Raw genomic sequence first — 27,817 nt, forward strand, 5'->3', positions numbered from 1 at the left:
TTTGGGGACCCCCCCCCTCCTCTGTTTTCGCCCCCAGTCCCCTCAGGGCCGGACTCTGTGCAATAAATGAACGGCAATGGGAGGAAATGAGAATTTATTTGGGGGTGGGGGGGGATTAAGGGGAGGGGGATTAAGGGGGGGTGGAAGGAAAATCACCCCCCCCCCAAAAAAATTGGGTCACGTGGGGTCCATTTCTGGGGGGGGGGGGAGGGCAAGTGTGGGGGAAGGTGGAAGAGGGAGGGGGATGGAAACTGGCCCCCCCACGTGACCCTCGGAGCCCTCACGTGACCTCCCAAGTGACCCCCCCCACACACACACACACGTGACCCCACCATGTGACCCTCGGAGCCCTTCATGACCTCCCACGTGACCCCACACACGACCCTCATAGCCCCCACATGACCTACGTGACCCCCCACGTGACCCCCACGTGACCCTCATAGCTCCCCGTCCGACGCTCCTCACGTGACCCCACCACGTGACCCCACCACGTGACCCTCCCCAATCCCTGCTCCACGTGACCCCACTTATGCTCCCCCCCCCATTCACACTCGCAGCGTTGCATTGTGGGAACGTTTATTCCTTTTTGGGGTCACTTGGGGGGGATTTGGGGGCAGCGACCCCCCGCCGTCACCCTTCAGGGGGGGGCGCAGATTTGTGGCCGTTGGATGCGGACCTGGGGACAACGGGGGGGGGGGGGTCACCCCATAGCGACGTCCCCCCCATTGCTGCCCCCCCTTTATATCCCCCCCCCTTTTTGCCCCCCCCATTGAGGTCACCCCACATTTCCCCCCCCATTGCTGCCCCCCCCTTATTTTATGACCCCCCCCTTTAATGTCCCCCCCCTTTTTGTCCCCCCCCGTTTTGTCCCCCCCCTTTTATACCCCCCCATTGCTGTCCCCCCCCCCTCTTTTTGCCCCCCCATTGCTGCCCCCCCTTTTATATCCCCCCCCCCTTTTTTGTCCCCCCCCCATTGAGGTCACCCCACATTTCCCCCCCATTGCTGCCCCCCCCCTTATTTTATGTCCCCCCCTTTTATACCCCCCCATTGCTGTCCCCCCCTTTTGCCCCCCCCATTTTCTGCCCCCCCCATTTTCTGCCCCCCCACCTCATTTTCTGTCCCCCCCTTTTGCCCCCCCCCATTTCCTGCCCCCCCCCAAATTTCCTGCCCCCCCCACCTGCCCGCTGCCCACATTCTGCAGACTGATGTAATTCGGGTTCTGTTCCTCCAGCTCTGCGGGGGGGGGGACAAAAAAGGGGGGTGGGGCATCACTGCGCGCCCCCATTTTTGGGGTCCCCATCCCCCAACGCCCCCACTTTTGGGGTCCCCAATCCCTGCCCTCATTTTTGGGGTCTTCAACCCCCAGCGCCCCATTTTTAGGATCCCCCCACCCCAATCTCCCCACTTTTGGGGTCCCCAACCCCCAACGCCCCCATTATTGGGGTCCCCCAATCCCTGCCCCCATTTTTGGGGTCCCCAACCCCCAACGCCCCCATTTTTGGGGTCCCCAATCCCTGCCCCCATTTTTGGGGTCTCCAACGCCCCCATTATTGGGGTCCCCAACCCCAATTCCCCCTTCTCCCCCCCCCCCAATTTACGACCCCCCCCCAGCTCCCCCTCGCCCCCCTCTGACCCCCCACATTTTCCACTCGCCCCCATTTTCGACCCCCCCATTTTTGAGCCCCTCTCCCCCTCCCCCTCCCCCTCGACCCCCCCCACCCCCATCCCCCCGACCCCCCCCAAATTTTCGACACCCCCAGACCCCCCAGATCCCCCCGACCCCCTCATTTTCGAACCCCCCCACCCCCACCTCCCCCTCGACCCCCCCTCGACCCCCCCCCATTTTCGACCCCCCCCAATTTTAGACCCCCCCCTCCTCCCCCTCTCACCCCCCCGATTTTCCACCCCCCCCCATTTTCGACCCACCCCCGGCCCCCCCCCAATTTTCGACCACTCCCCCGGACCCCTCCCCCAATTCTCGCCCCCCCCCCCCGTAATTTTCGACCCCCCCCCCCCCTCACCTCCCCACGCTGCCGCTCGGTTGGTGGCTGCGAATCCGGCGCTGCCCCCCCCCCAAATCTCCTCCTCGTTGCTGCCGTACAGCGCAGCCCGGGACAGCAGCTTCGCCCTGCAGACCCCCGCCCCATTCAGGACCCCCGCCCCATAAGGACCCCCATAGGGACCCCCACCCCATAGGGACCCCCGCCCCATTCAGGACCCCCATCCTACAGGGACCCCATAGGGACCCCCACCCCATAGGGACCCCCGCCCCATTCAGGACCCCCGCCCTACAGGGACCCCATAAGGACCCCCACCCCATAGGGACCCCCACTGAGGACCCCCACCCCATAGGGACCCCCGCCCCATTCAGGACCCCCATCCTATAGGAACCCCATAAGGACCCCCACCCCATAGGGAATCCCACCCCATTGGGACCCCCACCCCATAGGGACTCCCATACGGACCCCCATTCAGGACCCTCACCCCATTCAGGACCACCACCCCATAGGGACCCCCACCCCATAGGGACCCCCACTGAGGACCCCCGCCCCATTGAGGATCCCCACCCTACAGGGACCCCCATAGGGAGCCCCACCCCATAGAGACCCCCACTCCATTGAGGACCCCCACCCCATAAGCCCCCCGCCTCAAACCACTCTGCCCCATAAGACCCCCGCCCCTTAAGTCCCCCGCCTCATAAGCCCCCCACCCATAAGGCCCCGGCCCCATAAGCCTCCGCCCCATAAGACCCCCGCCCCATAAGCCCCCCATCCCATAAGCCCCTCGCCCATAAGCCCCTCGTCCCACAAGGCCCCCGCCCCATAAGCCCCCCGCCCCATAAGCCCCCCACCCCATTGAAGACCTCCGCCCCATAAGCCCCCCGCCCCATTGAGGACCTCCGCCCCATAAGCCCCCCGCCCCATTGAGGACCTCCGCCCCATAAGCCCCCCACCCCATTGAGGACTTCCGCCCCATAAGCCCCCCGCCCCATTGAGGACCTCCGCCCCATAAGCCCCCCGCCCCATTGAGGACCTCCGCCCCATAAGCCCCCCGCCCCATAACCTGTCCGCCCTGCGCTGCCTCCTGGCTTTCAGCAGCGCCGCTCCGCAGCCCGCCGCACCGACGCAAAGGGCCGCCAGGGGGAGCCCGACAGCCAGCCCCACTTTGCTCAGCCTGGAGCTGCACGACGAGTCCAGGTACCAAAAGGCTGCGGTGTCACTGCAGCTGTGGGACGGGCGGGGGAACCGTGGAGACCCCATAGGGACCCCATAGAGACCCCATAGGGACCCCATAGGGACCCCATAGGGACACCATTGAGATCCCACAGGGACCCCATAGAGACCCCCTAGGGACCCCACAGCTGTAGAGACCCCATAGAGACTCCATAGGGACCCCATAGAGACCCCACAGCCCTACAGACCCCATAGAGACCCCATAGAGACCCCAGAAACATGGAAACCCCATAGAGACCCCATAACCATGGAGACTCTATAGAGACCCCATAGAGACCCCATAAACATGGAAACCCCATAGAGACCCCATAAACATGGAAACCTCATAGACACCCCATAGAGACCCCATAGAGACCCCATAACCATGGAAACCTCATAGACACCCCATAGAGACCCCATAGAGACCCCATAACCATGGAAACCTCATAGACACCCCATAGAGACCCCATAGACACCCCATAACCATGGTCACCCCATAGACACCCCATAGAGACCCCATAGACATGAAAACCCCACAGAGACCCCATAACCACAACCACCCCGCAGACCCCATTTAGGGTCGCTGCCCCTTTAAGGCCTCACTCGCACTGCGGCCCGTCGCCGCTCACTGCGCATGCTCCGTGCAGGCAAGGGAAGGGTTCGGCGGACAGCGGGTGGCAACGGCTGACGCAAAGAACGCCATTGGTCGAGAGGACGGGGCTGTAGTAGCCAATGAGAGACGGCGGGACGAACTGCTGGCACAGCGCTGGGGGGGGCGCGTGGGGTTATGGGATATGGGGGCGTTATGGGGTTATGGGATATGGGGGCGTTATGGGGTTATGGGGTATGGGGGCGTTATGGGGTTATGGGATATGGGGGCGTTATGGGGGCGTTATGGGGTTATGGGATATGGGGGCGTTATGGGGTTATGGGGGCGTTATGGGATATGGGGTTATGGGATATGGGGGCGTTATGGGGTTATGGGGGCGTTATGGGGGCGTTATGGGGTTATGGGATATGGGGGCGTTATGGGGGCGTTATGGGGTTATGGGATATGGGGGCGTTATGGGGGCGTTATGGGGTTATGGGATATGGGGGCGTTATGGGGGCGTTATGGGGTTATGGGATATGGGGGCGTTATGGGGTTATGGGGGCGTTATGGGGGCGTTATGGGGTTATGGGATATGGGGGCGTTATGGGGTTATGGGGTATGGGGGCGTTATGGGGTTATGGGATATGGGGGCGTTATGGGGTTATGGGGGCGTTATGGGGGCGTTATGGGGTTATGGGATATGGGGGCGTTATGGGGTTATGGGATATGGGGGCGTTATGGGGTTATGGGGGCGTTATGGGATATGGGGTTATGGGATATGGGGGCGTTATGGGATATGGGGGCGTTATGGGGGCGTTATGGGGTTATGGGATATGGGGGCGTTATGGGGTTATGGGATATGGGGGCGTTATGGGGTTATGGGGTATGGGGGCGTTATGGGGTTATGGGATATGGGGGCGTTATGGGGTTATGGGGGCGTTATGGGGTTATGGGGTTATGGGATATGGGGGCGTTATGGGGTTATGGGATATGGGGTTATGGGATATGGGGGCGTTATGGGGGCGTTATGGGGTTATGGGATATGGGGCGTTATGGGGTTATGGGGGCGTTATGGGGTTATGGGATATGGGGGCATTATGGGGTTATGGGGGCGTTATGGGGTTATGGGATATGGGGGCGTTATGGGGTTATGGGATATGGGGGCGTTATGGGGCGTTATGGGGTTATGGGATATGGGGGCGTTATGGGGGCGTTATGGGGTTATGGGATATGGGGGCGTTATGGGGTTATGGGGGCGTTATGGGATATGGGGTTATGGGATATGGGGGCGTTATGGGGTTATGGGGGCGTTATGGGGGCGTTATGGGGTTATGGGATATGGGGGCGTTATGGGGGCGTTATGGGGTTATGGGATATGGGGGCGTTATGGGTTATGGGGGCGTTATGGGGTTATGGGGTATGGGGGCGTTATGGGGGCGTTATGGGGTTATGGATATGGGGGCGTTATGGGGGCGTTATGGGGTTATGGGATATGGGGGCGTTATGGGGTTATGGGGTATGGGGGCGTTATGGGGTTATGGGATATGGGGGCGTTATGGGGGCGTTATGGGTTATGGGGTATGGGGGCGTTATGGGGTTATGGGATATGGGGGCGTTATGGGGTTATGGGGGCGTTATGGGGTTATGGGATATGGGGGCGTTATGGGGTTATGGGGGCGTTATGGGGTTATGGGATATGGGGGCGTTATGGGGTTATGGGGCGTTATGGGGTCGTAATGGGGTTATGGGGTTATGGGATATGGGGGCGTTATGGGGTTATGGGATATGGGGGCGTTATGGGGGCGTTATGGGGTTATGGGATATGGGGGCGTTATGGGGTTATGGGATATGGAGGCGTTATGGGGTTATGGGGTTATGGGTTATGGGGGGTATGGGATATGGGGGTGTTATGGGGGCATTATGGGGTTATGGGATATGGGGGCGTTATGGGGTTATGGGGCGTTATGGGGGCGTTATGCGGTTATGGGGGCGTTATGGGGTGGTTATGCGATTATGGGATATGGGGGTGTTATGGGGTCGTTATGGGGTTATGGGGGCGTTATGGGGTGGTTATGGGATTATGGGAATGGGGTGCTTATAGGGTTGTTATGGGGTCATGGGGTTATGGGGTCGCTATGGGGTCATGGGGTATGGGGTCATGGGGCCAGCTACGGGGTCAGCTATGGGATCAGTTGTGGGGCCAGTTGTGGGGTCAGCTGTGGGGTCAGCTACGGAGTCAGTTATAGGGTCAGTTGTGGGGCCAGTTATGGGGTCACTTATGGGACCAGCTATGGGGTCACTTATGGGGCCACTTATAGGGCCAGCTGTGGGGTCACTCTTGGGGTCAGCTATGGGGTCAGCTATGGGGCCAGCTGTGGGGTCACTTATGGGGCCACTTATAGGGTCAGCTATGGGGTCAGTTACGGGGTCACCTATGGGGTCAGCTGTGGGGTCACTTATGGGGTCAGCTGTGGGGCCAGCTGTGGGGTCACTTATGGGGCCAGCTATGTGGTCACTTATGGGGTCAGCTATGGGGCCACTTATGGGGTCACTTATGGGGCCACTTATGGGGTCACTTATGGGGTCACTTATGGGGCCACTTATGGGGTCACTTATGGGGTCACTTATGGGGCCACTTATGGGGTCACTTTTGGGGTCACTTATGGGGTCACTTATGGGGTCACTTATGGGGTCACTTATGGGGCCACTTTTGGGGTCACTTATGGGGCCGTACCCTGATCCAGGGGCTGGATGCTGTAGTTGGTGGCGGCGGTGTGGGAGGCACTGAAGCACAGCTCACCTGTGGGGTCACAATGGGGGCGGTTATAGGGGAAATGGGGCGGTTATAGGGGAAACGGGGGCGGTTATAGGGGAAAGGGGGGTGGTTATAGGGGAAATGGGGGTGGTTATAGGGGAAACGGGGGCGGTTATAGGGGAAACGGGGGCGGTTATAGGGAAATGGGGGTGGTTATAGGGGAAACGGGGGCGGTTATAGGGGAAAGGGGGGTGGTTATAGGGGAAAGGGGGGTGGTTATAGGGGAAATGGGGGCGGTTATAGGGGAAATGGGGGCGGTTATAGGGGAAACGGGGGCGGTTATAGGGGAAATGGGGGTGGTTATAGGGGAAACGGGGGCGGTTATAGGGGAAAGGGGGGTGGTTATAGGGGAAATGGGGGTGGTTATAGGGGAAATGGGGTGGTTATAGGGGAAACGGGGGCGGTTATAGGGGAAACGGGGGCGGTTATAGGGGAAATGGGGGTGGTTATAGGGGAAACGGGGGCGGTTATAGGGGAAAGGGGGGTGGTTATAGGGGAAATGGGGGTGGTTATAGGGGAAATGGGGGTGGTTATAGGGGAAACGGGGGGCGGTTATAGGGGAAACGGGGGCGGTTATAGGGGAAACGGGGGCGGTTATAGGGGAAACGGGGGTGGTTATGAAGGGGTGGTTATAGGGGTGTGGGTTTATAGGGGAAAGGGGGTGGTTATAGGGGAAACGGGGGCGGTTATAGGGGAAACGGGGTGTTATAGGGAAACGGGGGCGGTTATAGGGAAAGGGGTGGTTATAGGGGAAACGGGGGCGGTTATAGGGGAAAGGGGGGTGGTTATAGGGGAAAGGGGGTGGTTATAGGGAAATGGGGGTGGTTATAGGGGAAACGGGGGGCGGTTATAGGGGAAACGGGGGCGGTTATAGGTGAAATGGGGGTGGTTATAGGGGAAATGGGGGCGGTTATAGGGGAAATGGGGGTGGTTATAGGGGAAACGGGGGCGGTTATAGGGGAAACGGGGGCGGTTATAGGGGAAATGGGGGCGGTTATAGGGGAAACGGGGGTGGTTATAGGGGAAAGGGGGGTGGTTATAGGGAAATGGGGGTGGTTATAGGGGAAACGGGGGCGGTTATAGGGGAAATGGGGGGCGGTTATAGGGGAAATGGGGGCGGTTATAGGGGAAACGGGGTGGTTATAGGGGAAATGGGGGGCGGTTATAGGGGAAATGGGGGCGGTTATAGGGGAAATGGGGGCGGTTATAGGGGAAATGGGGGGCGGTTATAGGGGAAATGGGGGGCGGTTATAGGGGAAATGGGGGCGGTTATAGGGGAAATGGGGGGCGGTTATAGGGGAAACGGGGGGTGGTTATAGGGGAAATGGGGGCGGTTATAGGGGAAACTGGGGCGGTTATAGGGGAAATGGGGGCGGTTATAGGGGAAACGGGGGCGGTTATAGGGGAAAGGGGGGCGGTTATAGGGGAAAAGGGGGCGGTTATAGGGGAAATGGGGGCGGTTATAAGGGAAATGGGGGTGGTTATAGGGGAAATGGGGGCGGTTATAGGGAAATGGGGGCGGTTATAGGGAAATGGGGGTTGGAGGGCGGTTATAGGGGAAATGGGGGCGGTTATAGGGGAAACGGGGGCGGTTATAGGGGAAAGGGGGGCGGTTATAGGGGAAATGGGGGCGGTTATAGGGGAAATGGGGGCGGTTATAGGGGAAATGGGGCGGTTATAGGGGAAATGGGGCGGTTATAGGGGAAAGGGGGGCGGTTATAGGGGAAATGGGGGGCGGTTATAGGGGAAATGGGGGCGGTTATAGGGGAAATGGGGGGCCGACCCCAAAGCGATGCTGGGGGGACCCCAAATCCCATATAGGATCCCCCAAAACCCCATAAGCGTTTGTAGGACCCCAAATAGGGACACTGTATGGGGCCGCCCCCCCACTCACGTGACCCCGCCTCCTCCCCAGTCACGTGACTCCCACCGCCCGCTCCCCCCGTCACGTGATTCCCCCCCCACACACACTCACACGTGACGTTGCTGCACGAAGTGCAATTGGCGGCGGTGGCTTCCACGAGGTCCTCCACGAGGTCCTCCACGACGGCGGTGGCGCCAATCGTCGCCCCGACCCGAAGGAGGACTTCGTAGGTCACCACGATGCTGCCCTCTCTATGGTCCGAGAAGGCGGGGGGGGGGGAGGGGAGAGAGGGCGGTTATGGGGTGGTTATGGGGCGGTTGTGGGGCGGCTATGGGGTGACTATGGGGTGGGGGAGGTTATGGGGTGGGGGTGGTTGTGGGATGGTTATGGGGTGGGGGCAGCTATGGGGCGGCTATGGGGTGGATCCCATATCGGATCCCCCAAGCCCCACAGACCCCATATCGGACCCCCGACCCCATACAGGACCCCATATAGGATCACATCCCCCGACCCCGTACAGGACCCCATGCAGGACCCCATACAGGACCCCATACAGGATCCCATATAGGACCAGACTCCCGACCCCATACAGGACCCCTTACAGGACCCCTTACAGGACCCCATACAGGACCCCATAAGGACCCCATAGGGACCCCATAAGGCCCGGACCCCCTACCCCATACAGGACCCCTTACAGGACCCCATAAGGACTCCATACAGGATCCCATATAGGACCGGACCCCCGACCCCATACAGGACCCCTTACAGGACCCCATATAGGACCCCATACAGGACCCCATATAGGACCGGATCCCCGACCCCATACAGGACCCCATACAGGACCCCATATAGGACCGGACCCCCGACCCCATAAGGACCTCATAAGGACCCCCGACCCCATAAGGACCCCATAAGGACCCCATAAGGACCCCCGACCCCAAACCACCTCAGCTCCCGGATCTCCACTCCTTCGTATCCCTGCAGGTTTCCGTACAGCTCCGCCATCTGCGGCACAGAGCGGCTCAGTGGGGCGGCCCCACAACCCGCACCCCGCTATGGGGCGGCCCTACAGACCCCATAGACCCCACCCCGCTATGGGGCGGCCCTACAGACCCCATAGACCCCACCCCGCTATGGGGCGGCCCCACAACCCGCACCCCGCTATGGGGCGGCCCTACAGACCCCATAGACCCCACCCCGCTATGGGGCGGCCCCACAACCCGCACCCCGCTATGGGGCGACCCTACAGACCCCATAGACCCCACCCCGCTATGGGGCGGCCCTACAGACCCCATAGACCCCACCCCGCTATGGGGCGGCCCCACAACCCGCACCCCGCTATGGGGCGACCCTACAGACACCATAGACCCCACCCCGCTATGGGGCAGCCCTACAGACCCCATAGACCCCACCCCGCTATGGGGCGACCCCACAACCCCCACCCCGCTATGAGGCGGCCCCACAGCCTCGACCCCACAGCTCCCCATCCCACTATGGGGCAACCCCACAGCCCCCAACCCCGCTATGGGGCGACCCTACAGCCCCTCACCCCGCTATGGGGTGGCCCCACAACCCCCCACCTCGCTATGGGGCGACCCTACAGACCCCACAGCCCCCCACCCCGCTATGGGGCGACCCTCCAGCCCCCACCCCACTATGGGGTGACCCTACAGCCCCTCAACCCGCTATGGGGCGGCCCTACAGACCCCATAGACCCCACCACGCTATGGGGTGACCCTACAGACCCCACAACCCCCGACCCCGCTATGGGGCGACCCTACAGCCCCTCAACCCGCTATGGGGTGGCCCTACAGACCCCATAGACCCCACCACGCTATGGGGCGGCCCCACAACCCCCCACCTCGCTATGGGGTGACCCTACAAGACCCCACAACCCCCCACCCCGCTATGGGGTGACCCTACAAGACCCCACAACCCCCGACCCCGCTATAGGGCGACCCTACAAGACCCCACAACCCCCGACCCCGCTATGGGGCGACCCTACAAGACCCCACAACCCCCGACCCCGCTATGGGGGGACCCTACAAGACCCCACAACCCCCGACCCCGCTATAGGGCGACCCTACAAGACCCCACAACCCCCGACCCCGCTATGGGGCGACCCTACAGACCCCACAACCCCCGATCCCGCTATGGGGCGGCCCCACAGCCCGGCCCCATTACCCTCTCGACGAACTCCAGGCGGAATTGGGCGAATTCGGGGCTTTTGGGGTTTTGCAGCGCGGGGCTGAAGGCCCTGTTGAGAACCTTGGCGCTCATCGTCACCGTGGCCGAAGTCGTGGCTGTGGGGTGGAGACCCCCAAGTGGACCCCGACCCCATATCCGCCCCTATAGGGACCCCGACCCCATATCCGTCCCCATAGGGACCCCAGACCCCATATCCGCCCCTATAGGGACCCCGACCCCATATCCGCCCCCATAGGGACCCCAGACCCCATATCCGTCCCTATAGGGACCCCGACCCCATATCTGCCCCTATAGGGACCCCGACCCCATATCCGCCCCTATAGGGACCCCGACCCCATATCTGCCCCCATAGGGACCCCGACCCCATATCCGCCCCTATAGGGACCCCGACCCCATATCTGCCCCTATAGGGACCCCGACCCCATATCCGCCCCTATAGGGACCCCAGACCCCAGATCCATCCCTATAGGCACCCCGACCCCATATCTGCCCCTATAGGGACCCCGACCCCATATCCGCCCCCATAGGGACCCCAGACCCCAGATCCATCCCTATAGGCACCCCGACCCCATATCCGCCCCCATAGGGACCCCGACCCCATATCCGCCCCTATAGGGACCCCGACCCCATATCCGCCCCTATAGGGACCCCGACCCCATATCTGCCCCTATAGGGACCCCAGACCCCATATCCGCCCCTATAGGGACCCCGACCCCATATCTGCCCCTATAGGGACCCCAGACCCCAGATCCGTCCCCATAGGGACCCCAGACCCCATATCCGCCCCTATAGGGACCCCGACCCCATATCTGCCCCTATAGGGACCCCGACCCCATATCCGCCCCTATAGGGACCCCAGACCCCATATCTGCCCCTATAGGGACCCCGACCCCATATCCGCCCCTATAGGGACCCCAGACCCCATATCCGTCCCTATAGGGACCCCGACCCCATATCTGCCCCTATAGGGACCCCGACCCCATATCCGCCCCCATAGGGACCCCGACCCCATATCTGCCCCTATAGGGACCCCGACCCCATATCCGTCCCTATAGGGACCCCAGACCCCATATCTGCCCCTATAGGGACCCCGACCCCATATCCGTCCCCATAGGGACCCTGACCCCATATCAGTCCCCATAGGGACCCCAGACCCCATATCCGCCCCTATAGGGACCCCGACCCCATATCCGCCCCCATAGGGACCCCAGACCCCATATCCGCCCCTATAGGGACCCCAACCCCATATCCTCCCCTATAGGCCCTATAGGGACCCCAGACCCCATATCTGCCCCTATAGGGACCCCGACCCCATATCTGCCCCTATAGGGACCCTGACCCCATATCCGTCCCATAGGGACCCCAGACCCATATCTGCCCCTATAGGGACCCCGATCCCATATCCATCCCTATAGGGACCCCAGACCCCATGTGAGAACCCCACACTTCTCCCCCCCAGACCCCAATTCCCACCCTATAACCTTATAGGGCCGACCCCATACCCCATGGCAACCCCAAACCCGACCCCATATCCCCACCCTATAACCTTATAGGGCCGACCCCATACCCCATGGCAACCCCAAACCCGACCCCATATCCCCACCCTATAACCTTATAGGGCCGACCCCATACCTCATGGCAACCCCAAACCCGACCCCATATCCCCACCCTATAAGTTTATAGGGCCGACCCCATACCCCATGGCAACCCCAAACCCGACCCCATATCCCCACCCTATAAGTTTATAGGGCCGACCCCATACCCCATGGCAACCCCAAACCCGACCCCATATCCCCACCCTATAACCTTATAGGGCCGACCCCATACCGGCGGTGACCTCCACGCTCTCCTTGGCGAACTGACACTCGACCCCATAAAATAATGGGGTGCAGTGACAAACCCCATTAATGTAGACCCCGTCATTATGGCACAACCCTGGGGGGGGGGAGAAATAGGGTCGGGATGGCGACCCTCTAACCCCAGAATGGGGTTTTTTATAGGGTCGGGGGAGAGGGAACCCACCTTGCTTTGTGGTGGTGCTGGGATTTGGGGTGGTTGTGGGGTTTGGGGTTTTTGGGGTCGTGATGACGGTGGTGGGAAGATCGGTGTCCCCGGATCCGCTGATGTCCCCCGAAAGATTGGGATCCCCCGAAAGATTGGGATCCCCCAAAAGTTCCGCGACCCCAAAACGCGCCACGGTGACAATGGGGTAGACCTTGGCCAACGGCTTGACCCCAATGGGGTCAATGGGGTCGACCCCGATCCTATTAGGGTCAGTGGGGTCGACCCCGACTTTTACGGGGTCAGCGTTGGCCGACGGGTCGGCCTTGGCCCTAATGGGGTCAGTGGGGTCAATCCCGACCCTAATAGGGTCAATGGGGTCAACCCCGACCCTTATGGGGTCAGTGGGGTCAACCCCAACCCTAATAGGGTCATTGGGGTCAACCCCGACCCTTATGGGGTCAATGTTGGCCAACTGGTCGGCCTTGGCCCTAATAGGGTCAGTGGGGTCAACCTCAATCCCAATGGGGTCAACTCCAACCCTTATGGGGTCAGTGGGGTCAACCCCAACCCTAATAGGGTCAGTGGCGTCAACCCCAACCCCAATGGGGTCAACCCCAACCCTTATGGGGTCAACGTTGGCCAACGGATCAGCCTTGGCCCCATTGGGACCAGTGGGGTCAACCTGGACCCTTATAGGGTCAGCGGGGCCAAGGCCGACCCTAATAGGATCAACGGGGCCAACTTTGACCCTAATAGGATCAATAGGGTCGACCCCAATAGGGCCGGGGTTCCTTTTGCCCCTTTTCTTCCCTTTTGACCCCAAATCCACGGGTAGGAATTCGACCTTCAGCTCTTCGTCCCCATCGTCGTCTTTTAGGGTCGGGAACGACCCCGGTTTATGGGGTGACGGAGAGTCGCCTTTTATGGGGTCGGAAGTCGCCTTTATGGGGCCGTCGTCGCTGGTGTGGGGTGGAGCGAAGCCGCGGGAGGACAGAAATAATGGGGTGGAGATGTCGGATATGGGGTCGTCGGATATGGGGTCGTCGGTGTCAGGATCCCAAATCTGGGGGAGGTCGCGCGGATCGGGAGCGGCTGTAGGGGGAAAAATCCCATAAACGGCAGCCAAGACCCCAAAAACCCCCGTGGGGGTTTATGGGGTCGGGAGGAATCCCAAAGAACCCGAATAGGGGCTATAGGGTCATAGGAGACCCCAAATAGGGGTTGTAGGGTCATAGGAGACCCCAAATAGGGGTTGTAGGGTCATAGGAGACCCCAAAGATCCTAAATGGGGGCTGTAGGGTCATAAGAGACCCCAAAAATCCCAAATAGGATCTATAGGGTCACAGGAGACCCCAAATAGGGTTTATAGGATCATAGAAGACCCCAGAGATCCCAAATGGGGTTTATGGGGTCAGGATTAACCCCAAAGACCCCAAATGGGGGCTATAGGGTTACAGGAGACCCCGAAGACCCCCAGTGGGGTTTATGGGGTCGGGAGGAACCCCAAAGACCCCAAATTGAGGCTATAGGGTCATAGGAGACCCCAAAGACCCCAAATAGGGTCTATAGGATCATAGAAGATCCCAGAGATCCCAAATAAGGTTTATGGGATCGGGAGGAACCCCAAAGACCCCAAATAGGGTCTATAGGATCATGGGAGCCCCAGAAACCCCAAATGGGGTTTATAGGATCACAGGAACCCCAAAGACCCCAAATGGGGTTTATAGGATCGCAGGTTCCCCCAAAGACCCCAAATGGGGTTTATAGGATCACAGGAGCCCCAAAGACCCCAAATGGGGTTTATAGGATCACAGGGTCCCCAAAGACCCCAAATGGGGTTTATAGGATCACAGGAATCCCAAAGACCTCAAATGGGGTTTATAGGATCACAGGGTCCCCAAAGACCCCAAATGGGGTTTATAGGATCACAGGGTCCCCAAAGACCCCAAATGGGGTTTATAGGATCACAGGGTCCCCAAAGACCCCAAATGGGGTTTATAGGATCACAGGAATCCCAAAGACCCCAAATGGGGTTTATAGGATCACAGGAGCCCCAAAGACCCCAAATGGGGTTTATAGGATCACAGATTCCCCCAAAGACCCCAAATGGGGTTTATAGGATCACAGGGTCCCCAAAGACCCCAAATGGGGTTTATAGGATCACAGGGTCCCCAAAGACCCCAAATGGGGTTTATAGGATCACAGATTCCCCCAAAGACCCCAAATGGGTTTATAGGATCACAGGGACCCCAAAGACCCCAAAAGGGTTTTATAGGATCACAGATTCCCCCAAAGACCCCAAAGGGGGTTTATAGGATCACAGGTTCCCCCAAAGACCCCAAATGGGGTTTATAGGATCACAGGGTCCCCAAAGACCCCAAATGGGGTTTATAGGATCACAGATTCCCCCAAAGACCCCAAATGGGGTTTATAGGATCACAGGGACCCCAAAGACCCCAAAAGGGTTTTATAGGATCACAGATTCCCCCAAAGACCCCAAAGGGGGTTTATAGGATCACAGGGTCCCCAAAGGCCCCAAATGGGGTTTATAGGATCACAGGAACCCCAAAGACCCCAAAGGGGGTTTATAGGATCACAGATTCCCCCAAAGACCCCAAATGGGGTTTATAGGATCACAGGGTCCCCCAAAGACCCCAAATGGGTTTAATGGGGTCACAGGAGCCCCTAAAGACCCCAAATCCTCCCCAATTCCCCCCCCCCCAAATAACCCCATAACCCCCCCTGACCCCAAATCCGCCCCCGACCCCAAATCCCCCCCGACCCCAAATCCCACCTGTAGGGCCGAGGAGGATCAATAGGGTCAGGGCGCCCCACAGGCGCTGCCCCATTGCTATTATGGGATGGCGACGGGGCGCGGGGGAAACTTTGACCCCATAAAAGGGGGAGGGGAGGAAACCTGAACCCGAAACGATCCCAAATCCAAACCCCATTGGCGGGAAGGGGAGCGGCTGTGGGGTCAGAGGGCAAAGGGGGGTTTTATGGGGGATTTATGGGGTCGTGGGGGATTTATGGGGTTGTGGGGGTTTTATGGGGTTATGGGGGTTTTATGGGGATTTATGGGGTCGCGGGGGATTTATGGGGTTGTGGGGGTTTTATGGGGTTATGGGGGTTTTATGGGGGATTTATGGGGTCGTGGGGGATTTATGGGGTTGTGGGGGTTTTATGGGGTTATGAGGGGTTTTAAGGGGTTATGGGGGGTTTATGGGGTTATGGGGGGTTTATGGGGTTGTGGGGTTATGGGGGATTTTATGGGGTTATGGGGGATTTATGGGTTATGGGGGGATTTATGGGGTTATGGGGGGGATTTATGGGGTTATGGGGGGATTTATGGGATTATGGGGGGGGTTATGAGGCAGTGGGGTTACAGGGAGGTTATGGGGTGGGGGGTTATGGGGATACACAGATGGGGGGGGGGGGGGACTCCCACACCATAACCCCCAAGTTGGGGACCCCCCCCCCCCATAGAAAACCCCCAATTTGGGGGCTCCCCCCCCCACCCCCCCCATAGAAAACCCCAAATCTGACCAGCGGAACTCTGCTCCTTTATTCACCCAACGGGGGGGGGGGGGCTGTCAATAAGGGGGGGGGGATTTAAGGGGGGGGGTTCTGAGCAGCCCCCCCCCCACCTCAAAACCGACCCCCCCCCCCCCAAAAAAAAAACAACCAAAAAACCGCCATCGAATTTGAGGTCAAATCTCCAAAAAACAGCAAAACGCCCAAAGGGGCCTCAGTCCTGGGGGGGGGAAATTATGGGGGGGGGGGCGGTGAGACCCCCAAAATGGGACCCCCCCCATCCTCAAAATGAGATCATCCACCCCCAAAACCCCATAGAGCCGGACCCCCCCCACCCCTAAATTAAAGCCCCCCCCCCCATAAGAAACCCTAAAATGGGGACCCCCCCCCACCCCAAAAATGGGACCCCCCCCACATAAAACCCCATAAATTGGGGACCCCCCCACCCCAAAACCCCAAATTAAAGACCCCCCCCAAAATCCCAACACTGCGACCCCCCCATAAGAAACCCGAAAATAGGGACCCCCCCCCCATAAAACCCCAAATTAGGGCCCCCCCCACCCCAAAAATGGGACCCCCCCCCCAAACCCCAATACTGGGACCCCCCCCACATAAAACCCCATAAATTCGGGACCCCCCCACCCCAAAACCCCAAATAAAAGACCCCCCCCCAAATCCCATCACTGCGACCCCCCCATAAGAAACCCAAAAATAGGGACCCCCCCACCCCAAAAATGGGACCCCCCCCACCCCAAGCCCCAAACCCAGACGCCCCCCTCCCAAAAAAAACCCCATAAATTGGGGACCCCCCCGCCCCAAAACCCCAAATTAATGCCCCCCTCCAAATCCCATCACTGCGACCCCCCCCATAAGAAACCCGAAAATAGGGACCCCCCCATAAAACCCCAAATTAGGGCCCCCCCACCCCAAAAATGGGACCCCCCCCAAAAAAAAACCCATAAATTTGGGCCCCCCCCCCAAAAAAAAAACCTTCACCTCAATGCTGAGAACGTCGGAATCAAAAAGGTCCTGGAGCTGCGGGGGGGCACAAATATGGGGGGGGGGTTGGTGGGGGGGGCACAAATATGGGGGGGGTTTGGTGGGGGGGCACAAATATGGGGGGGGTTGGTGGGGGGGGCACAAATATGGGGGGGGTTTGGTGGGGGGGCACAAATATGGGGGGGGTTCGGTGGGGGGGGCACAAATATGGGGGGGGTTTGGTGGGGGGGGCACAAATATGGGGGGGGGTTTGGGGGGGGCACAAATATGGGGGGGGTTTGGGGGGGGCACAAATATGGGGGGGTTTGGGGGGGGGGCACAAATATGGGGGGGGGTTGGTGGGGGGGGCACAAATATGGGGGGGGTTTGGTGGGGGGGGCACAAATATGGGGGGGGTTGGTGGGGGGGGGCACAAATATGGGGGGGGTTTGGTGGGGGGGGGGCACAAATATGGGGGGGGGTTGGTGGGGGGGGCACAAATATGGGGGGGGGTTTGGTGGGGGGGGCACGAATATTGGGGGGGGGTTTGGGGTTGGGGGGGCACAAATGTGGGGGGGGTTTTGGTGGGGGGGGCACAAATATGGGGGGGGTTTGGTGGGGGGGGGCACAAATATGGGGGGATTTGGTGGGGGGGGATGGGGGGGGGTTTGTGGGGGGGGGGCACAATATGGGGGGGGTTGGGGGGGGAGCACAATTATGGGGGGGGTCTGGGTTTGTTGGGGGGGGACACGAGATCTTGGGGGGGGGTTGGGGTTTTTGGGGGGTCACAAATGTGATTTTTTTGGGGGGGCACAAATGGGGAGTTCTGGGGTTTTTTGGGGGGACAGTGGGGGGTCACATATGGGGTTTTTTTTGGGGGGGGGTCTCACATGGGTTTTTTTGGGGGGGGGTCACATATGGGTTTTGGGGGGTCTATTTTTTGGGGGGGGTCTCACATGCATTGGTTTTTTGGGGGGGGTCTCACATGGGGTTTTTTTGGGGGGGTCTCATATGGTTTTTTTTGGGGGGGGGTCTCACATGGGGTTTTTGGGGGGGTCTCACATGGGGTTTTTTTTGGGGGGGGTTCACATGGGGTTTTTTTTGGGGGGGTCACATATGGTTTTGGGGGGTTCACATGGGTTTTTGGGGGGGGGTCACATATTGGTTTTGGGGGGGGGTCTCACATGGGGTATTTTGGGGGGGTCTCACATGGGTTTTTTGGGGGGGGTCACATATGGGTTTTTGGGGGGGGGTCTCACATGGGGTTTTTTGGGGGGGGGTCACATATGGGTTTTTGGGGGGGGGTCTCACATGGGGTATTTTGGGGGGGGTCACATATGGGTTTTTGGGGGGGGGTCTCACATGGGGTTTTTTGGGGGGGGTCTCACATGGGGTTTTTTGGGGGGGGTCTCACCCTGCCCAGCTGCTCTCCTGGGGTCTCCCTGCTGCTGCTGCCCCCCCCGGGGGGGGGGGTCACCTCCTCTTCTTCCTCTTCCTCCATTATGCTGGGGGGGGGGGGGATTTATAGGACCCCCAGTGCCCCCCCCAGTGCTCCCAGTACCCCCCAGTCCCATCCCAGTAACACCAGTGCCCCCCCCAGTGCTCCCAGTAACCCCAGTCCCATCCCAGTACCCCCCCAAAGCCCCCCAGTCCCATCCCAGTAACACCAGTGCCCCCCCAGTGCTCCCAGTAACCCCAGTCCCATCCCAGTAACACCACTGCCCCCCCCAGTGCTCCCAGTAACCCCCAGTCCCATCCCAGTACCCCCCCAAAGCCCCCCAGTCCCATCCCAGTAACACCAGTGCCCCCCCAGTGCCCCCCCCCAGTGCTCCCAGTACCCCCCAGTCCCATCCCAGTACCCCTCCCAGTACCCCCCAGTTCCATCCCAGTAACCCCAGTCCCGTCCCAGTGCCCCCCCAGTGCTCCCACTACCCCCCCAGAGCCCCCCAATCCCATCCCAGTCCCCCCTACTCCCAGTAACCCCCAGTTCCATCCCAGTAACCCCCCAGTGCTCCCAGTAACCCCCACTTCCATCCCAGTAACCCCCCCAGTGCTCCCCGTAACCCCCAGTTCCATCCCAGTAACCCCCCAGTGCTCCCAGTAACCCCCACTTCCATCCCAGTAACCCCCCCAGTGCTCCCAGTAACCCCCAGTTCCATCCCAGTAACCCCCCAGTGCTCCCAGTAACCCCCACTTCCATCCCAGTAACCCCCCCAGTGCTCCCAGTAACCCCCACTTCCATCCCAGTAACCCCCCCAGTGCTCCCAGTAACCCCCAGTTCCATCCCAGTAACCCCCAGTGCTCCCAGTAAGCCCCAGTTCCATCCCAGTAACCCCCCCAGTGCTCCCAGTAAGCCCCAGTTCCATCCCAGTAACCCCCCCAGTGCTCCCAGTAACCCCCACTTCCATCCCAGTAACCCCCCCCGTGCTCCCAGTAACCCCCAGTCCCATCCCAGTAACCCCCCCAGTGCCCCCCCCATTGCTCCCAGTGCTCCCAGTATCCGCCAGTTCCATCCCAGTGCCCCATCTGGGGTCTCCATTTTAGGGTCCCCTATTTGGGGTCTCTATTTTGGGGTCCCCCACTTTACTGTCCCCCCTTTTAGGGTCTCCATTTGGGGTCCCCCATTTTAAGGGTCCCCTATTTGGGGTCTCCATTTTAGGGTCTTCATTTTAGGGTCCCCTATTTGGGGCCTCCATTTGGGGTCTTCATTTGGGGTCTCCATTTTGGGGTCCTCCATATTAAGGGTCCCCCTTTTTGGGGTCTCCATTTTGGGGTCTCCATTTTGGGGTCTCCATTTCAGGGTCTTCATATTGGGGTTCCCCATTTTAAGGGTCCTCCATTTTGGGGTCCCCGTTTTGGGGTCTCCATTTTGGAGTCTTCACTTTGGGTCCCCCATTTTGGGGTCTCCATTTGGGATCTCTATTTTTAGGGTCTCCACTTGGGGCCTCCATTTTGGGGTCTCGATTTCAGGGTCTCCATTTTGGGGTCTCCATTTTGGGGTCTCCATTTCGGGGTCCCCATTTGGAGTCTCCATTTTGGGGTCTCCGTTTTGGGGTCCCCATTTTGGGGTCCCCATTTTGGGGTCTCCATTTGGGGTCCCCATTTGGGGTCCCCCATTTTGGGGTCTCCATTTCAGGGTCCCCATTTTGGGGTCTCCATTTCGGGGTCCCCATTTTGGGGTCTCCACTTCGGGGTCTCCGTTTTGGGGTCCCCATTTTGGGGTCTCCATTTTGGGGTCTCGATTTCAGGGTCCCCATTTTGGGGTCTCCATTTCAGGGTCCCCATTTCGGGGTCTCCGTTTTGGGGTCCCCACCACCTCCCCCCATCCTCACCTGCTCATGCCGAAGGTTTGGGGGCTCCGTGGGGTCGGGGGGGGGCGGGGGGGCCCCGCAGAACCGTGGAGGTCAATGTGGGGCTGGGGAGGGGGCTGCTGCCCAACCAGGAGTCTGTGGGGAGAGGTGGGGGATGTGGGGCGATATGGGGGGGATATGGGGGGATAAGGGGGTATGGGGTTATGGGGGGGATATGGAGGGGATATGGGGGGGATATGGGGGGGATATGGGGGATATGGGGGGATATGGGGATATGGGGGATATGGGGGATATGGGGGATATGGGGGATATGGGGATGTGGGGGGGATAAGGGGGTATGGGGGGATATGGGGATATGGGGATATGGGGATATGGGGATATGGGGGATATGGGGATATGGGGATATGGGGATGTGGGGGGGATATGGGGGATATGGGGGATATGGGGATATGGGGATATGGGGATATGGGGGATATGGGGATATGGGGGATATGGGGGATATGGGGATATGGGGATATGGGGATAGGGGGATATGGGGGATATGGGGATGTGGGGGGATAAGGGGGTATGGGGGGATATGGGGATATGGGGATATGGGGATATGGGGATATGGGGGATATGGGGGATATGGGGATGTGGGGATATGGGGATATGGGGGATATGGGGATATGGGGATATGGGGATATGGGGGATATGGGGATATGGGGATATGGGGATATGGGGGATATTAGGGGATATGGGGGATATGGGGGATATGGGGATATGGGGATGGGGATATGGGGATATGGGGATATGGGGATATGGGGATATGGGGATATGGGGATATGGGGATATGGGGGATATGGGGATATGGGGATATGGGGATATGGGGATATGGGGATATGGGGATATGGGGATATGGGGATATGGGGATATGGGGGATATGGGGGATATGGGGATATGGGGGATATGGGGGATATGGGGATATGGGGGATATGGGGATATGGGGATATGGGGATATGGGGATATGGGATATGGGGATATGGGTGGGGATATGGGGATATGGGGATATGGGGATATGGGGATATGGGGATATGGGGATATGGGGATTGGGGATATGGGGATATGGGGATATGGGGATATGGGTTGGATATGGGAGGTATGGGGATATGGGGATATGGGGATATGGGGGATATGGGGATAGGGATATGGGATATGGGTATATGGGATGGGAATGGGGATATGGGGATATGGGGAATGGTGGTGGTATGGGGATATGGGACATGTGCATATGGGAATGGGGATATGTGGCATATTGTCAATGTTCAATGGGCAAAGGGCACATGGGCTTGGTCACATTGTGGCACATCAGTGTTCACAGGTTCACATTTTCACATTTTCACATTTCACATTCACATTTTCACATTGTCACATTTCAACATTTCACATTTTCCCCACATTTTCACATTTTCACATTTCTCACATTTTTTCACATTTCACATTTCACATTTTCACATTTCCATTTCACATTTCACATTTCACATTTCACATTTCACATTTTCACATTTCATTTTCACATTTTCACATTTTCACATTTCACATTTCACATTGTTCACATTTTCACATTTTCACATTTTCACATTCACATTTTTCACATTTTCACATTTTCACATTTTCACATTTTCACATTTCACATTTCACAGTTTCACATTTCACATTTCACATGTTTTCACATTGTCATCATTTTCACATTTTCACATTTCACATTTTCACATTTCACATTTCACATTTTCACATTTTCACATTTCACATTTCACATTTCACATTTCACATTTTCACATTTTCACATTTTCACATTTTCACATTCACATTTTCACATTTCACATTTCACATTTCACATTTTTCACATTTTCACATTTCACCCTTTCACATTTTCACATTGTCACATTTCACATTCCATCACATTTCACATTTTCACATTTCACATTTTCACATTTTCACATTTTCACATTTTCACATTTTCACATTTTCACATTTTCACATTTTCACTTTTCACATTTTCACATTTTCACATTTTCACATTTTCACATTTCACATTTTCACATTTTCACATTTTCACATGTTCACATTTCACATTTTCACATTTCACATTTCACATTTTCACATTGTTCACATTTTCACATGTGTCACATTTTCACATTTCACATTTTCACATTTCACATTTTCACATTTTCACATTTCACATTTTCACATTTTCACATTTTCACATTTTCACATTTTCACATTTTCACATTTTCACATTTTTCACATTTCACATTTTCACATTTTCACATTTTCACATTTTTCACATTTCACATTTTCACATTTTCACATTTTCACATTTCACATTTTCACATTTTCACATTTCACATTGTTTTACATTTTCACATTTCACATTTTCACATTTTCACATTTCACATTTTCACATTTCACATTTTCACATTTTTCACATTGTCACATTTCACATTTTCACATTTTCACATTTTCACATTTTCACATTTTCACATTTCACATTTTCACAGTTTTCACATTTTCACATATTTTCACATTGTTCACATTTTCACATTTTCACATTCACATTTTCACATTTTCACATTTTCACATTTCACATTTTCACATTTTCACATTTCACATTTGTCACATTTCACATTTTCACATTTTCACATTTCACATTTTCACATTTGCACATTTCACATTTTCACATTTTCACATTTTCACATTTGTCACATTTTCACATTTCACTACATTGTTTCACATTTCACATTTCACATTTCACTTTTCACATTTTCACTTTTCACAGTTTTTGACATCCATTTAATTTCACATTTTCACATTTTCATCATTTTTCACATTCTTTCATTCACATTCACATTACATTTTCACATTTTCCACATTTTCATACTTTCACATTTTCACATGATTTTCTCACAATTTTCACATTCACATTCATTCATTTCACAGCTTATTTTACATTTCACATTTCACATTTTCACATTTCACATTTTCACATTTTCATCACATTTCACATTTATTTTCACATTTTCACATTTTCACATGTTCACATTTGCCATTTGTCACAAGCCAGTTTCACATTGTCATTCACATTTCATATTTCATATTTCACATTTTCACATTTCCATTTCCAGTCTTTTACATTTCACATTTTTCACTTCCATTTTATTTCACATTTCACCAGATCCCCACAACCCCCCCCAGCCCCCACACCCCCCCACAACCCCCCCATAGAGCCCCCAGACCCCACAACACCCCCAGCCCCCCCATAGCCCCCCCAATCCCCCAAACCTCCCCAACCCCCCCCCCCGGCCCCCCCATAGCCCCCCCCAGCCCCCCAACCCTCCCCGTCCCCCAGCCCCCCCATTGCCCCCCCAGTCCTCCCAACCCCCTCCAGCCCCCCCAACCCCCCCCGACCCCACAACCCTCCCAACCCCCCCCAGCTCCCCATTAGCCTCCCCCAGCCCCCCAGCCCCCCCAACTTCCCCCAGCCACCCCAACCCCCCCCAACTCCCCCCAACCCCCTCCAGCCCCCCCAACCCCCCAACCCCCCCCAACCCCCCCCAGTCCCCCCAGCCCCCACAAACCCCCCCCCCAGCCCCCCAACCCCCCATAGCCCCCCAAACCCCCCCCAGCCCCCCTCACACAGCAGCCCTGTCTCCCTGCAGCAGCCGCGGTGAGAACTCTGCCAGCACCTCCAGGAAGGGCAGATAAAGGGGCGCCCCGTCGGGACCCCCGCCCAGCCCCCCCTGCAGGGCGAAGGCGATGCCGTCCCTGTGGGGGGAGGAAACGGGGGCAGGGCTGGGGGTCAGACCCCAAACCCCCCAAAACCCGACGACGTCCACGACCCCGTAACATCCCGGACCCCATAACCACCCCAACACCCCACAGCGCCCGACCCCATGTCCCCCCCACAGCCTGTAACCCCAAATGCCCCCCAAACCCACAACCCCACACCCAGCCCATAACCCCATAATGCCCGCTACTGACCCATAACCCCAAACCCCATAACCCCCTCTACTGACCCCATAACCCCCACTACTGACCCCATAACCCCATAACCCCCGCTACTGACCCCATAACCCCATAGCCCCATTTCACCTACTGACCCCATAACCCCATAATCCCATAACCCCCTCTACTGACCCCATAACCTACCAACCCCCACTACTGACCCCAAAACCCCACAACCCCATTTCACCTACTGACCCCATAACCCCACAACCCCCACTACTGACCCCCATAACCCCACAACCCCCACTACTGACCCCCATAACCCCACAACCCCCATTACTGACCCCATAACCCCCACTACTGACCCCATAACCCCATAACCCCCACTACTGACCCCGAAACCCCACAACCCCCATTATTGACCCTATAATCCCCACTACTGACCCCATAACCCCATAACCCCCACTACTGACCCCGAAACCCCACAACCCCATTTCACCTACTGACCCCATAACCCCATAACCCCCACTACTGACCCCATAACCCCCCAACCCTCACTACTGACCCCAAAACCCCACAACCCCATTTCACCTACTGACCCCATAACCCACAACCCCCACTACTGACCCATAACACCATGACCACCCCATAAACCCGTTACCCCATAACCCCATAATCCCATATCCACCCCATAACTCCGTATCACCAGATATCACCCTGTATCACCCCATAACCCATAACCCCATAACCCCGCAATCACCCCATAACCCATAACCCCATGACCCCATGACCCCATATCCCCCCATAACCCCACAAGCCCTCCGTGACCCCGTGACCCCATATCCCCCCATAATCCATAACCCATGACCCCATAACCCCACAACCACCCCATAACCCATAACCCCATGACCCCGTGACCCCATATCCCCCCATAACCCCACAACCCCCCCGTGACCCCGTGACCCCATATCCCCCCATAGCCCCACAAGCCCCCCATGACCCCATATCCCCCATAGCCCCACAAGCCCCCCGTGACCCCATATCCCCCATAACCCCACAAGCCCCCCATGACCCTGTGACCCCATATCCCCCATAACCCCACAACCCCCCCGTGACCCCGTGACCCCATATCCCCCATAACCCCACAAGCCCCCGTGACCCCGTGCCCCCGTGACCCCATATCCCCCATAGCCCCACAAGCCCCCGTGACCCCATATCCCCCATAGCCCCACAAGCCCCCCGTGACCCCATATCCCCCATAGCCCCACAAGCCCCCGTGACCCCATATCCCCCATAGCCCCACAAGCCCCCCGTGACCCCATATCCCCCATAGCCCCACAAGCCCCCATGACCCCATATCCCCCATAACCCCACAACCCCCCGTGCCCCGTGACCCCTGACCCCTGCCCCACCGGTGCAGCCCCAGCAGCTCCCTGCGGTAGGTTTGGGGTCGGGGTCCGAAGTGCAGCGCCAGGCGCCGCCCCAAATCCCGCAGCGCCCCGAAGGCCGAAACCCCCTGAGGTCGCAGCCGTGCTCCAGCAGCAGCTCCTCCAGCACCTGGGGCGGGAGCGGAGTGCGGCGCTTGGGGTCACGGGGTCACGGGGTCACGGGGTCATGGGGGCGGGTTGTGGGGTCACGGGGTCACGGGGTCACGGGGTCACGGGGTCATGGGGTCATGGGGGCGGGTCGTGGGGTCACGGGGGTTTGGGGTCATGGGGGTGGGTTGTGGGGTCATGGGGTCATGGGGGTTATGGGGTCATGGGGGCGGGTTGTGGGGTCACAGGGTCATGGGGTCATGGGGGCAGGTTGTGGGGTCACGGGAGTTTGGGGTCATGGGGGTGGGTTGTGGGGTCACGGGAGTTTGGGGTCATGGGGGCGGGTTGTGGGGTCATGGGGTCATGGGGTCATGGGGCAGGTTGTGGGGTCACGGGGTCATGGGGTCATGGGGGCGGGTTATGGGGTCATAGGGGTTTGGGGTCATGGGGGCGGGTTGTAGGGTCACGGGGTCATGGGAGCTGTGGGGTCACGAGGGTTGTGGGGTCACAGGGGTTTGGGGTCATGGGGGCGGGTTGTGGGGTCATGGGGTCATGGGGGTTATGGGGTCATGGGGGCGGGTTGTGGGGCCATGGGGGTTATGGGGTCATGGGGTCAGGTTATGGGGTCACAGGGTCATGGGGTCATGGGGGCAGATTGTGGGGTCACGGGGGTTATGGGGTCATGGGGGCGGGTTGTGGGGTCATGGGGTCATGGGGGTTATGGGGTCATGGGGGCGGGTTGTGGGGCCATGGGGGTTATGGGGTCATGGGGTCAGGTTATGGGGTCACAGGGTCATGGGGTCATGGGGGCGGATTGTGGGGTCACGGGGGTTATGGGGTCATGGGGGCGGGTTGTGGGGTCATGGGGTCATGGGGGCGGGTTATGGGGCCATGGGGGTATGGGGTCACAGGGGTATGGGGTCATGGGGTCACGGGGGTATGGGGTCATGGGGTCAGGTTATGGGGTCACAGGGGTTATGGGTTAACAGGGGGTATGGGGTCAGGTTATAGGGCTGTGTTATAGGGTTGCGTTATAGGGCTATTATATGGGCATGTTTTAGGGTCATGTTATAGGACCGTGTTATAGGACCATTATAGAGCCGTGTTATAGCGCTGTGTTATAGGGCCGTGGTTATAGGGCCATGTTATAGGGTTGTGGTTATAGGGCTGTGTTATAGGGCCGTGTTATAGGGCCGTGTTATAGGGCTGTGGTTATAGGGCCGTGGTTATAGGGCTGTGGTTATAGGGCCATGTTATAGGGTTGTGGTTATAGGGCCGTGTTATAGGGCTGTGTTATAGGGCTGTGTTATAGGGCCGTGTTATAGGGCCATGGTTATAGGGCTGTGGTTATAGGGCTGTGGTTATAGGGCCATGTTATAGGGTTGTGGTTATAGGGCCGTGTTATAGGGCTGTGTTATAGGGCTGTGTTATAGGGCCGTGTTATAGGGCCATGGTTATAGGGCTGTGGTTATAGGGCTGTGGTTATAGGGCTGTGGTTATAGGGCCGTGGTTATAGGGCCGTGTTATAAGGCCGTAGTTATAGGGCCGTGGTTATAGGGCCGCTGTAGGGCCGACCTGCTGCAGGCAGAGCAGCACGGTTCTGGCCCACTCCGCTCTGTCCATCCTCCGCGCCGCCACCAGCACCGCCTTCACGATGTCCCCAAAGTCCCCGTAGAACTGCAGGGCGACCCAACGACCCCAATGACCCCAATGACCCCAATGACCCCAACTGACCCCACTGCCGCCCCAAAGACCCCAACGACCCCAATGACCCCAACT

At 57.9% G+C, this 27,817-nt stretch overlaps 2 protein-coding genes across 3 annotated transcripts in view; both read right to left on the reverse strand.

Moving 5' to 3' along the window:
• Positions 1-559: 559 nt before the first annotated feature.
• On the reverse strand, positions 560-15,645 carry LOC146541980 (uncharacterized). 2 transcript variants are annotated; one of them, XM_085215160.1, is made up of 13 exons: positions 15,491-15,645; positions 13,310-13,788; positions 12,715-13,207; positions 12,520-12,627; positions 10,669-10,787; positions 9,431-9,489; positions 8,596-8,735; positions 6,540-6,605; positions 3,817-3,979; positions 3,065-3,226; positions 2,023-2,129; positions 1,179-1,234; positions 560-676 (listed from the first exon to the last, which is right to left on the reverse strand). In XM_085215160.1, exons 1-13 carry the CDS (start codon positions 15,543-15,545, stop codon positions 638-640), a joined length of 2,046 nt encoding a protein of 681 aa, XP_085071286.1. In that variant the 5' UTR covers positions 15,546-15,645; the 3' UTR covers positions 560-637. The 2 variants fall into 2 exon arrangements, with proteins under 2 accessions (XP_085071286.1, XP_085071285.1); XM_085215159.1 differs by having other exon boundaries at positions 12,715-13,788.
• A 695-nt stretch (positions 15,646-16,340) lies between these two features.
• The window catches only part of STAG3 (STAG3 cohesin complex component), a 47,509-nt gene continuing 36,032 nt past the window's right edge, over positions 16,341-27,817 (reverse strand). Inside the window, 7 exon segments of the mRNA XM_085215150.1 lie at positions 16,341-16,450; positions 17,227-17,265; positions 18,623-18,713; positions 24,195-24,323; positions 25,916-26,015; positions 26,018-26,060; positions 27,614-27,715. Coding sequence (XP_085071276.1) covers positions 16,445-16,450; positions 17,227-17,265; positions 18,623-18,713; positions 24,195-24,323; positions 25,916-26,015; positions 26,018-26,060; positions 27,614-27,715 — 510 coding nt within the window. The 3' untranslated portion in view covers positions 16,341-16,444.

Source organism: Meleagris gallopavo, unplaced genomic scaffold (genome assembly GCF_905368555.1).
Source record: "Meleagris gallopavo unplaced genomic scaffold, MGAL_WU_HG_1.1 scaffold_7, whole genome shotgun sequence".
NCBI classification, from domain to species: Eukaryota; Metazoa; Chordata; class Aves; order Galliformes; family Phasianidae; genus Meleagris; species Meleagris gallopavo.